The sequence below is a fragment of the Haliotis asinina genome, chromosome 16 (genome assembly GCF_037392515.1).
Source record: "Haliotis asinina isolate JCU_RB_2024 chromosome 16, JCU_Hal_asi_v2, whole genome shotgun sequence".
In the NCBI taxonomy this organism is placed as follows: Eukaryota; Metazoa; Mollusca; class Gastropoda; order Lepetellida; family Haliotidae; genus Haliotis; species Haliotis asinina.
The window spans coordinates 44,466,810-44,479,645 of NC_090295.1; the positions used below are offsets into that span (position 1 = coordinate 44,466,810).

Sequence of the window (12,836 nt, forward strand, 5' to 3'; positions counted from 1 at the left end):
GGAGCAAAGAAACAGTCACAACAGCTACTTTAATGAGCACACGTCATTAAGGAGATGAACAGTTTATACTAGTACAATACACTTAGTTCCTTGACAGGTATAACAGTAGTATCTTCCATCCAGCTATCTTGAAATGGTTCATCAACATCAAAAGTCAATACAACCTGTCCAACCCTACATATATTGTCATGCCAATGAAGACGGATAATAGTGGACTTGATCATGTTTGATCAATATTTGTTTCCCCAGTCAATCAATAAACAACATAAATGTGCTTGCAATGAAATACCATTTCGAATTTGCAATAAACTGAAGCAATAACAATTTATTCTCATACTGGAATTATACTGCATGTTGGTTAATATTTGATTCCAATGTCATCTTGATGCATTTTGTCCACATGCTGAACACACAGTCCATTTCCTCAAAATCAATCACAATTCATGAAAAACAAGGAGGCAACACATCCTCCCTGGCTGATTCCATGCTGGGAATCAGTCTGACCTCAATATATCTCCGTCAGTTCTCAGGACAACTACCACAAATACAGCTTGTCATCCTCACAGATCATATCCTCACAAACATTTTCTATCCAAACGCAGACAATGATGTTTAAGCAAGTAGACATCTACTTTCAGTCCTCTTCAATCCTTGAATATGACCCTGCTCACCTCTTACTATTCAGACGTTTACACAAGATGTGAGAATTGAAAAATTAATGACAAGGACTGCACCAAATCATTTCATCAGCAAAAGTATGGACCAACCACCAACCAATCAATGGCACATCCGATGTCACATGCAGAGTCTGTCGTGCCTGGGAAACATTTGTCTTCCATTCACGATCAATTGATCCATTTAGATGTATTTCTGTGTAAGCATTTTCCATAGAAGTAATGCTCAACAAAATCAATACTTTAAGTAAAAGATGTCTACTCCGGTGTTCACTGACTTAATTGTTACTGGTTGCCATGTTATATGTAAAACTGTAAATATTTAATGGCTTGGACTAATTGCTATCAGCCAAAGTGCTTTGGAGATTAAATGGTGTAAGTCTGAATCAAATTCCTCTAACATTGATTAATTAATTTTTTTCATCCAAACTATAACATACTATGAAAAAAAATATACTAAACATTCCGAAACAGCTAAGTGATGTGACAACTTGTTACTTTGTAGCTAAAACACATTTATGTTACAAATGATTTGTAGACAAATCAAGGTGGAAATTTCATCAACTAATAAATCATTATTTTTGTCCTCACCTGCAAAACATATTTCACAACTTCTAATCTCACAAGTGAATCATGCTACACAGGTAAATGAACGTGCGGTAGACAAGTTTGAACTGTACTGTTAAATGAAAGCTTGTTTGATCAGTGACTAGCTGTTGGGTTAGCAAGGTGATCATGACCTTATGGCTTCAAACAAATTTTACGATTACAAAGCCCTGACATGACTTGAAATAACATGCTATATCACCCTCAAATATTTATCAATTAGCACTGGAATGGACACACAACATGCAAGAATTCATAATAAGACATTAAAGAACTAAAACAATTGCTGCATACTTTATAGGGTTGTGTAAAAGCAATATATTGCAATTCAGGTACCTGTATAACATGTTGAGCTATTTTCGAGGTATATTGGGAGCTTAAGTGACACTAATTGCACAAAATAGTGCACAGATCCTCTTCCTCCACATTACGACCCTAGAAAATAATGCATTGGCTCTGATAACCTTGAGCAAGTTCTAATTAGGCTGGAAAGTTTTGTACCCTATTTATTTTCTTTTTTTCAACAATTATTAGAATGTAAGTATGCTATGTATCATTACGAAGGAAAATATCAGCTGTAAGTGAAAGCGCGTGTAAAATTTAATTTAAACCATAGAGATAATAGCGAAATTTAAATATTTTTTATTCTAGATACTGTTTTTCAGATGAAAACATTTATATACCCATTACTCAATAAATGGCAGTAAATACTGTACTGACCATATACCAGTAATACTGTGCAGTCCTAAAACTCTGCTCTGCTCCAAACATAAGTTAAATTATTTCTGTACAATTAGTAACATAATCTTGCACTCTATAGACATATACTGATTGAAAAACATAAGGGATCACATGAAAGCACAAGTGTTCCCTAATTTTTTCCTAGTTTCACAAAACAAATATATGCTGTATACAGACTGGCTGAAGAAAGCAAGTGAAATTGTGTAGAATCCAACTTGCCTGTGCGCAGTGACTGATCAATAAGTACATCACAACTCCTTGTGTGGTAATTCTGCATGCACAATAATTTATTCATACTGATGAAAATCATTTTACCATGATCGTAAATAATGGATTTATTTGGTTTTGATTTACGACATTCATTTGCACATTTATATTCATTTCCAACATTTATCCATCCAACACTTGATGCAAATGGAGCTACCAACATCAGTCTGTGTGGCCTGCATGCAGTTCACAAGAACAGTCACTCTGGAACATAGTTTAGGTTCTCTCCAATTCTGCAATGGAGGTATATTTAAAACTATTGAGTACTGATTTACAAGTATTGATTCTTGTTGATTCCAAGGAATGCTAATAACATATTTTTAATGGTCAAATTTCAGGTGCGTGAGTCCAGTTTTACACTCCTTTTAGCAATATTCCTGTTGTTTCATACTAGGGGACACCAGAAACAGGCTTCATTCAGTGTACCCAAGACGGGAACTGAACCTGGGTCTTTAGCGTGAAGAGAGAACACTTCAACCTCTATGCTAACCCATCGCCCCACCAGAAATGGACTTCACAAATTGTTTTCATAAGATAAACAGATTTCTATTCACCAATGTTTCACATGATTTCAGTTTCATTTGGAACAGAATATATATTTCATACTTTGTATTCAACCAATATTTCATTTGACAAACAGACATATCCTACCTGCAGTGTATCCTGTTAAGGACCAATCCTCCTTCTTGGAACTGGTGTTTGTGTATACATCATTCAGCACCGAAGGATCTGAAAAAACATCAATATCTTCAGGGGACGGATACAGCTTTTTCAGAAAGGTAGGATACACACTGTTGCAAAAAGGAGGGATGAACAGTTCATTTCCCAGTTTCAATGGTCATATAACAAAATTTCAGGACAATACTGGTGATCTTAGACACCAAACCAGAATCTCTGCACATATCCAGCAGGTGCTCCTTGTACCATCAGTGTCCTCTCTTACACAGAACCTTCTCACAGGCACAAACAAACATTCAACACAAACTCATCTTTCTGAAAAGACAACACCAGGCCAGAATAGCTGCACATATCCATCGGTTTTTCCATGTATAGTCACTGTCCAGTGCCATGTGTAACCTTGATGCAAGAATGCACAATCAAACACAAAATACATATTCAATATTTCAAAAGCTCAGAGAGCATTTTGTCTTAAAACAGCCGATGCAATGGTATCACTGACAACATCATTGATATAATCATTTCTAATTTTCAATCCGAACTTTTCATAATATTGCTAGTACCATAAGTTGGTTTGAACAAACAAACCATGAGTTTGTACACTTCAAAAAGTGCTTCTGTTTACCTGCTCATCACATTAGTCTCACTATCTAAACTTAAATTTCACGTCCATTCAGAGTCAAGTCCTAGGATTTGGCCCTAGGGACTAATGTGAGTCCTAGCATATGCGATAAATCCATGAAACATCTCACTATACAAACAGTACCTCTGTCATGTGGACACCCTCCACCAACACAATTTCATCACAACATATTCAAAATGGCTGCTGCTACCAAGGAAGGACTGTCACTTTCAAAAGACTTTCTATAATTCAAAATAAATTTGCTGACAGTTTGATATGAGATATACTACTTTCCTGTTAACTATACAAAGCATAATTGTGAATCCTAGCTCAGCCGTGGAATCTGTCATAATACAACCCACGTGATGGGATCAGAGGTGAGGGTTGCAGTGTGTTCACTCTGTCCTGGTGAAGGCAATAGACACAAGACTATAATCCAATGCTTGGACACACAATCTACAAACATGTTTCTTTTCTCACTGACATAAAGACATATTGTAGTACTGTTTCAATGGCCTGCACAGCTTATCTGGACATATGCCTGTACACGCTCAACATCGGGGACCCATCAAACAGAATCTGATAGTACTGTCTGGAGTAAAACATTCTTAAATTATAATCTGCATAAAACAAGGAGGAAAGGATGATTGTCTTACAGTTTGCCTGAGCCATCAGTAAGGTGTTTGTGCTTGCTCAACTTGCTCAAACCGTAATGTTCAAACTACAAGGAGTATACTTTCATCAATTTATAAAAGTTGTTCATATCCTCTTCAGTTTCAAAATCATCAGGTTATTTTGCAAACAGTCCTTTAAACATTAATATCAGACCCCCATTTCTTGAAACAAACTTAAGTTTTTACTCAAATCTCAAACTGAGTTTCACAATTTGAAACAGCTGAATTTTTAACTCAGCTGCATTTTTGACATATAAAACCCAAACAAATTAACTAATCTTTTCACGAAAATCAAATTGTTTCCTATATTTTGAGTTTTGTGTCAATTTCAGTTCATTCTGAGAAGTGCCTTTTCTCAATTTTGTGTAAAATCTCAGACTTAAGTCAAAACTCAGACTTAAGTTTGTGCGAGAAATTGGGGCCTGGTCCTTTACAAACATTTATCCAGTTTACTTGTATGAAAGTTTTGTCTGTTTGACTTAAGAGAACAATCATTGCAGAAAATAAATGACTTCTTAGTGTGCCAGGAGGTAATTTATGAAACAAAATTATTCACCATGTTGCAGCAAAGCAGTCTGTGTAACTGTATTATAAATTTCAGATCTTCACTGACAAAACTTTTGTTCCTTCACACACAAAGCTGCTGTTTTACCTAACTACATAAATGTTGCACAGCTATCAGGTTTGAATTTCTTCAGAGGGCTGTGTTTCCCTAGTAGATCTCCATTGCACTAGTCTTAAATAACTTGAGATGATGCTTTATACACAATGGATGGCAAAATATAATTTCCATAAACTAAAAATTGACAAAAATAAAGAAACTAATATAATTAATGAATACTGACAAAACTTCCATTCCACAAAACGTAACTTCCATTCACAAAAATTTCATTGAAACATACCTTTTCAGCCAGTAGACCTAAATCTCCAAGCTCACACCTCAGCATCATTTTAAATTAGACATCTGAAAAAAGCTTAATCCTCTCCATGAAATCTATAAAACCATGAAATCTCCTTACCTATGAGTGACAAGATACATGCAGGTGAGAAAAAGCCACAAACTGTCTACCTGCCTGAGCAGATACACCGCACTAACCTGAATTGCCGTTCTTATTGCCTGAGTGTCATAAACAGAACACTGTGCATGCAAATCAACATTCTAGCAGCGAAATAACAACCTTCTTTGAAAGTCCAACACAAATGATTAATGCCAGCTCTACACAATAGCCTAACTGCCACCATAGTGACTCGGTCTTGGAAACGTAATGTTCTCAACTCCTGAATGTTCACTTAAGTGACAGTTTGTTGTTGAGGATTTCTAGGGGTCAGTAAAATATTTGTCAGAGTAAGACTGAAGCCTCTCATTAAATGTGTTTGATGTCTGGAGAATTACCGGTTCTGGGGGACTTCACACTTCATATACCTGGCTCTGATAATGGATGTTCCTCTACACCTGTAATCTAACACTACATAGGTACCTTGTCCCAGTTTGACAAGTGATCTGATAATACACGAGTATCTTCTGGAATAGCCTGGTCTCTTCTTTGAGGTGTGTCTAATCTGCTTGTCTTACTTTTCCCTTATTTATCCCATAACTTTGAATGGTGAATATATTCAGTTGTTCATATTTTAGTTTGAGATTTTTATTACAACAACAGTTAAAACAGCTTTGAGATGTATGTCAGACACAATGTTTATTTTTTATTAAAACCTAAACAAAGGTATGCTAAATAAAAAAAACAGAACTATGTTTTGAGAAAACAATCCTTGCTAAAACAACTTAATTTTCAGGGATACCTGGTTAGAATATGTCCACAGCACCTTTGCACTTCAAATATGGTAAATACACAAATTTTGTGGTCAGATTTGGCAACTGAATTTATCATCTGACAGTGTCATTATCCTTATGGGAGCGAATGAGTTTAGTTTTATGTTGCTTTTAGCGAAAAACCAGCAATACCGTGTCAGGGGACACCAGAAATGGGCTTCACACATTGTCCAAACCCAAGCCTTAAGTATGGCAAGTGAATGCATAGACCACAAGGCTACCTCACTGCTCCTTTATTAACAGAATCCAATATTTTCAGTCAGCTAGTTCTTAGAATGAAAACATGTAACAAAACCACATAAAATGGCAAATGTCTTTCTAGTTCTTGATGGTGCTATAGCCGTTGGTCATTTTGATAAGGGCTTAAGGACTACAACCAATTTCTGTCCCTATGTGTGGCACTTTGCTCAAAATATCAATCACCAGTTTCACTGGTTCAGTCTTGATCATTAACAGACAGTGTCAGTGGGGTAGCCATGTGGTTAAAGCATCGATTTGTCACATCGACGACTTGGTTTGATTCCCCAAATGGAGACATTATGTGAATCCCATTTCTGGTGTTCCATGCTATAATATTGCCAGAATATTACTAAAAGTGGCACAAAACCATACTCATCCTCTGTTAGCAGACATCTTGAATGTAGTGACAGTGAGATGTTAAGCAACACACATAAATCTACTGTGAAGCCCCAGGACATGATTACTGTGTGTGTTTATCATGAAGTGTGTAGAGAGGGATATAACTCACCATGAGGCTGTCTAGTGCTACTGAGTATTTGTATGTGAATACTCCAGTTTGCTACAAGTATTCCTGACATAGCTCCTCAAACACAAGAAAGACAACATTTTACTCACTGATAAGCTCTGACACAGTGTATGGTGGTTGTGGTAAATCAATCAATGCTATGTGACGCAGCCTAACAGTTGAGGAGTTTGCTGACGGGCTGTAGTAAAACATGTACAGTAGTGAGTCTGAATAGCTAGCTCACAGTCAGAGTGTAGTAATTGCTGTAGTAAAACATACTGTAGTGACACCTTGTATCTAGCTCTAAAAGTACGAAGGGGCTGTAGTAACACACACTGTTGTGAGTCCATGTACACAGCTCACAGTCAAAAATGTAGTAAAGGACTGTAATAAAATGTTCAATGTAGCGATTACTGGCACCTAACTCACAGTCAGAGAGTGAAATAATGGACTGTAGTAAAATGTGTCATGTAGCAGGAGATGTCGTACCAAGCTCATGGTACATAGTACATTAAGTAAGGACACTATCTATTTTCACTTGGCTACTTGGCCATATGGCATGTTCGAGCATCAAACCCTTCAATGTTCCCACCCACAAACCTCACACCACAATCATCAGTCTTCCCACTCACAAACCTCACACCACAATCATCAATCTTCCCACCCACAAACCACACACCACAGTCATCAACCTTCCCACTCATAAACCTCACACCACAATCATCAGTCTTCCCACTCACAAACCTCACACCACAATCATCAATCTTCCCACCCACAAACCACACACCACAGTCATCAACCTTCCCACTCATAAACCTCACACCACAATCATCAGTCTTCCCACTCACAAACCTCACACCACAGTCATCAATCTTCCCACTCATAAACCTCACACCACAGTCATCAATCTTCCCACCCATAAACCTCACACCACAGTCATCAATCTTCCCACTCACAAACTTCACACCACAGTCATCAATCTTCCCACTCACAAACCTCACACCACAATCATCAATCTTCCCACTCACAAACCTCACACCACAATCATCAATCTTCCCACTCACAAACCTCACACCACAATCATCAATCTTCCCACTCACAAACCTCACACCACAATCATTAATCTTCCCACTCACAAACTTCACACCACAGTCATCAATCCTCCCACCCACAAACCTCACACCACAGTCATTAATCTTCCCACCCACAAACCTCACACCACAGTCATCAATCTTCCCAATCACAAACCTCACACCGCAATCATCAGTCTTCCCACCCACAAACCTCACACCACAGTCATCAATCTTCCCACTCATAAACCTCACACCACAATCATCAATCTGCCCACTGACAAACCTCACACCACAATCATCAATCTGCCCACTCACAAACCTCACACCACAATCATCAATCTTCCCACTCACAAAACTCACACCACAATCATCAATCTTCCCACTCACAAACCTCACACCACAATCATTAATCTGCCCACTCACAAACCTCACATCACAGTCATCAATCTTCCCACCCATAAACCTCACACCACAATCATCAATCTGCCCACTCACAAAGCTCACACCACAATCATCAATCTTCCCACTCACAAACCTCACACCACAGTCATCAATCTTCCCACCCATAAACCTCACACCACAGTCATCAGTCTTCCCACTCACAAACCTCACACAACAGTCATCAATCTTTCCACTCACAAACCTCACACCACAGTCATCAACCTTCCCACTCACAAACCTCACACCACAGTCATCAATCTTCCCACTCACAAACCTCACACCACAATCATCAATCTGCCCACTCACAAACCTCACACCACAGTCATCAATCTTCCCACCCATAAACCTCACACCACAATCATCAATCTGCCCACTCACAAACCTCACACCACAATCATCATCTGCCCACTCACAAACCTCACACCACAGTCATCAATCTTCCCACTCACAAACCTCACACCACAGTCATCAATCTTCCCACTCACAAACCTCACACCACGATCATCAATCTTCACACCCACACACCTCACACCACAAATCATCAATCTTCACACTCAAAAACCTCACACCACAGTCATCAGTCTTCCCACCCATAAACCTCACACCACAATCATCAATCTTCCCACCCAGAAACCTCACACCAGAACAATCAATCTTCCATCCCTCTAACCTCACACTACAATCATCAGTCTTCAAACCCACACATGTTACCCCACAATCATCAGCACTCCTGCACAGATATCTACTGCTATTTGATGTTCCTTTCCACACATCTCCTGCTGGCAAAATATTTATAATGAATAATATGCTATTTGAAACTAGTGTCCAGAAACAATACATAGGTAATTTTTGCATGTTCACATGTTGATATTTGAAAACATGTCATCCTTGACTGTTTTTATGGGAGCTTCACCATAAGCCTCTCACGTGTATTTTTCACACGTTACGGTGCTGAGATTTGAAAACATGTCATCCTTGACTGTTTTTATGGGAGCTTCACCATAAGCCTCTCACGTGTGTATTTTTCACACGTTACGGTGTTGAGATTTGAAAACATGTCATCCTTGACTGTTTTTATGGGAGCTTCACCATAAGCCTCTCACGTGTGTATTTTTCACACGTTACTGTGTTGAGATTTGAAAACATGTCATCCTTGACTGTTTTTATGGGAGCTTCACCATAAGCCTCTCACGTGTGTATTTTTCACACGTTACTGTGTTGAGATTTGAAAACATGTCATCCTTGACTGTTTTTATGGGAGCTTCACCATAAGCCTCTCACGTGTGTATTTTTCACACGTTACTGTGTTGAGATTTGAAAACATGTCATCCTTGACTGTTTTTATGGGAGCTTCACCATAAGCCTCTGACATGTGTATTTATCACACGTTACGGTGCTGAGATTTGAAAACAAGTTATCTTTGACTGATTTTATGGGAGCTTCATCATATGCCTCTGATGTGTGTCTGCATGGAATTCCTTCTCTCTTCTTTATGTTATACAGACCATCAGTCACATGACGGCCAACAGAACATTCTCACACACAAACATGACAAAATTTGTGACATGTCACATACTTAATTTTTTACTGCCATATCCCAATATTCCATAATAAGGATTAACATGCAGTTATGTAGATATCATTGTCTTATGTTCAACCATAAACATAACTAACCAGTACCATGTATGAAACCAGCACTGTAACCAGGACAACGATTGACCTTCAGTTCAAGACTAGACAAAGAGGGCTCTGGATGACCAAACTCAAACTCCCCAGGGCTGTTCCTATCATAAACACAGTACACTTTAGCGTCTTCACAAGTAATTACTAAAATGAAATCCCATATAGGAAATAACTGACACTATATATATGATGATAGTATATATGACATAGTAGCACTCTGGGTACGTTTTAACCTGTTTCAGTAAGGATATGCATAAAAATAATCTTGTTTCTCATTGCCGCTTGATCAAAAACATTAATGGATGCAATTTTGACTCTCGCTTCTAAGTTTTGATTTTATATCGGAAAAAGTTGTAGATTTCCACCGAAATCACGGGGTTGGGACAAAACATACAGCTTGAGACCAACTCAGATTCCCTAATCATTCCGTCACGTCTACAAAATTACCAAAAACAAACCTGTGTCATGGGACCGTTATGTTGAGAAATTGTCTCAAAATACTTACGTCTCAACTCAGCCCTCAGTTATGTCGAGGTTCACCTGCGCGCCAGCGATGCCAACGAGCCCTAGAAGCAAACTTGGCCTATCTGAACCATCATATATGTAAGGAATACGTGTGCGTGGTTGACTGATAGACTGTCGTCACCAACTCTCGTCCCCGATCTACTTCTGTGAGGTGCGCAGTTCAGTTATTGCGATGCACGAGGAACTTCTATTTATGTTCCAGACTTTGTTATTGTACAGCACCGGAAATGTCATCAAGGGAAAGTTTACCATATATCATGTTTCACTTCCGGATCAAAGATTTTGCGTTGTCTAGACACGGGAAGCTATTTGTGTCAGGAGAGTTGGGTGTTGTGATTTTTGCCAGCTCCTGGTCAGCAGTTGTCACGTTTTGTTGAAATTAGAGTGGATTGGAGTAAACGCCGATTTGAACAGTATTCTATCTGTAGCACAACGTGTATAACCTTTATGTGGGAGCAATATTAATGTGCGAATCGTTTCCAAGATTTACTATAGGCAGTGGTGCGAGTTATATATATATGCCTGAAAGGTACTAGCCTACAGAACAGTTCACTAACCGAAATGTAGAAACCAAACGAATAATTACAAAAATAGATGAGAATAAGATATTGTCGGCATGACATGGGTTTCATCTTTAAGCTGCTAATATAATTATGATGGACAATTGTGTCAGGCCATATTATCTATCATCCAAAACTGCGGTCCACAGGAGATATCGCTTGTGTGAGATCAGACGATATCTCCTAGGAGATATCGCTTTGACAGTAGATTTTGCACAATGCCCTCACAATGCAATGGCATCATGAACTTGATGACGTCACAATGCTATGACATAGTTGCACTGCAATTCTAATGACAGTGCTGTCTTCAGAGATGTACATTTTTCATTGAAAACTAATGAAGAATGATTTTGGATGATAAATAGAATCTCACCCTCACTTCTACTGATATCAGTTATATCAACACGAGTTGATAAAGGTAAAAATATCCTCGGCAAGCCTCGAATATTTCTTACTTTATCAACTCGTGTTGATACATTTGATATCAGTAGAGATTCTCTACATCTTGCATGATTTAAAAGCGTATTATAACTTAACAAGTCGGAGAGAGAGATATCTCCTTAACATACCCCATGAAAATTATGTCGCCAATCGGGCCAGTGACTGCGGAGATTTCCTGGCCCGACTGAAATTTCACTAGCCATGGGCTAGCGAGCCATTGGTTATTTCGCACACTGTATGGAAGAAAAGCCCCCATATAAACTTGTCACAGATCGAGATTCCATCCGTAAATGTTTCTCGGACTCTCGGCAGATGTTTCTCTGCAAAGCACCCGACCCCACTGAGTCTGGATGTTTTATACCTCATATATGTAATGGACAGTGTCATTGTGTCTATGAACATGTGACGACCCGATCAGTAGGCATCCAGCTAATGTTTGATATTTTCTTGGGGAGAGAGTTCTTTATTTTAAGGTACACAACGTTTCAGAGTATATCCTTACTTCCTCGTCATTCACCTGACTGTTATTTTGACCCGTAATCTGTAAATGAGAGAACTTGGAAGCACGCTTTAAATAATGATAAAATAAAAATAATTTTGACGAAACTCAGAGAGTAGACCGAATTATGGAGCAAAACGGATTAAACAGAATTCGGATTTGACAGATTCCACTGAATTCCGACACGTCGTGTTCCTCACGATATCGATCATACAAAAACTTAACTCTCTTCCTTATGTCTGTTCTTAAATGCCTGTCAAAGACCTAATGTTTTCCACATCATCAGTTGATCACTGGATTGTCTGATCCAGACATCATTAGACCGTCAGTCTTGTAGCTGGAATATTGCTGATTGCGGCGTAAGACTAAATTCACTCACTCCTTGTCATCACCATACGCTCTTCCATTTCGTTATCGCATTTGTAGACATTCAATGCTAAATATGTTAGGATACATATCAGCTGATTGGGCGAGTTTTAATTAGTTAAGGAGAGAACAGAAACGCAGTATCCACATGCATTGCTATAACTCGCATTGACGACATCACAGTATGATCAGCTTTGAAACGTACCATGCTCCGATAACCTGCTTATTTAAAGGCATATCTCACAAATCCCGGTCAACAGGACAATCTCACACGTTAGAAACATAAAGCGTCGACAACTAAGAAAACCCGATGGAACCGGATGACGTATCTACATGAAAGAACCGATTTACATGAAAGCGAGTGTGGGTTTACGCCACATTTAGCAATAATCCAGCAATATCACGGCGTGGGA

General features: G+C 38.6%; 1 protein-coding gene across 1 annotated transcript; it reads right to left on the bottom strand.

Moving 5' to 3' along the window:
• Nucleotides 1-7,377: 7,377 nt before the first annotated feature.
• On the bottom strand, nt 7,378-8,691 carry LOC137267814 (uncharacterized). Its single transcript, XM_067802249.1, has one exon. It carries the CDS (start codon nt 8,689-8,691, stop codon nt 7,378-7,380), a length of 1,314 nt encoding a protein of 437 aa, XP_067658350.1.
• Between the last annotated feature and the right edge of the window lie 4,145 nt (nt 8,692-12,836).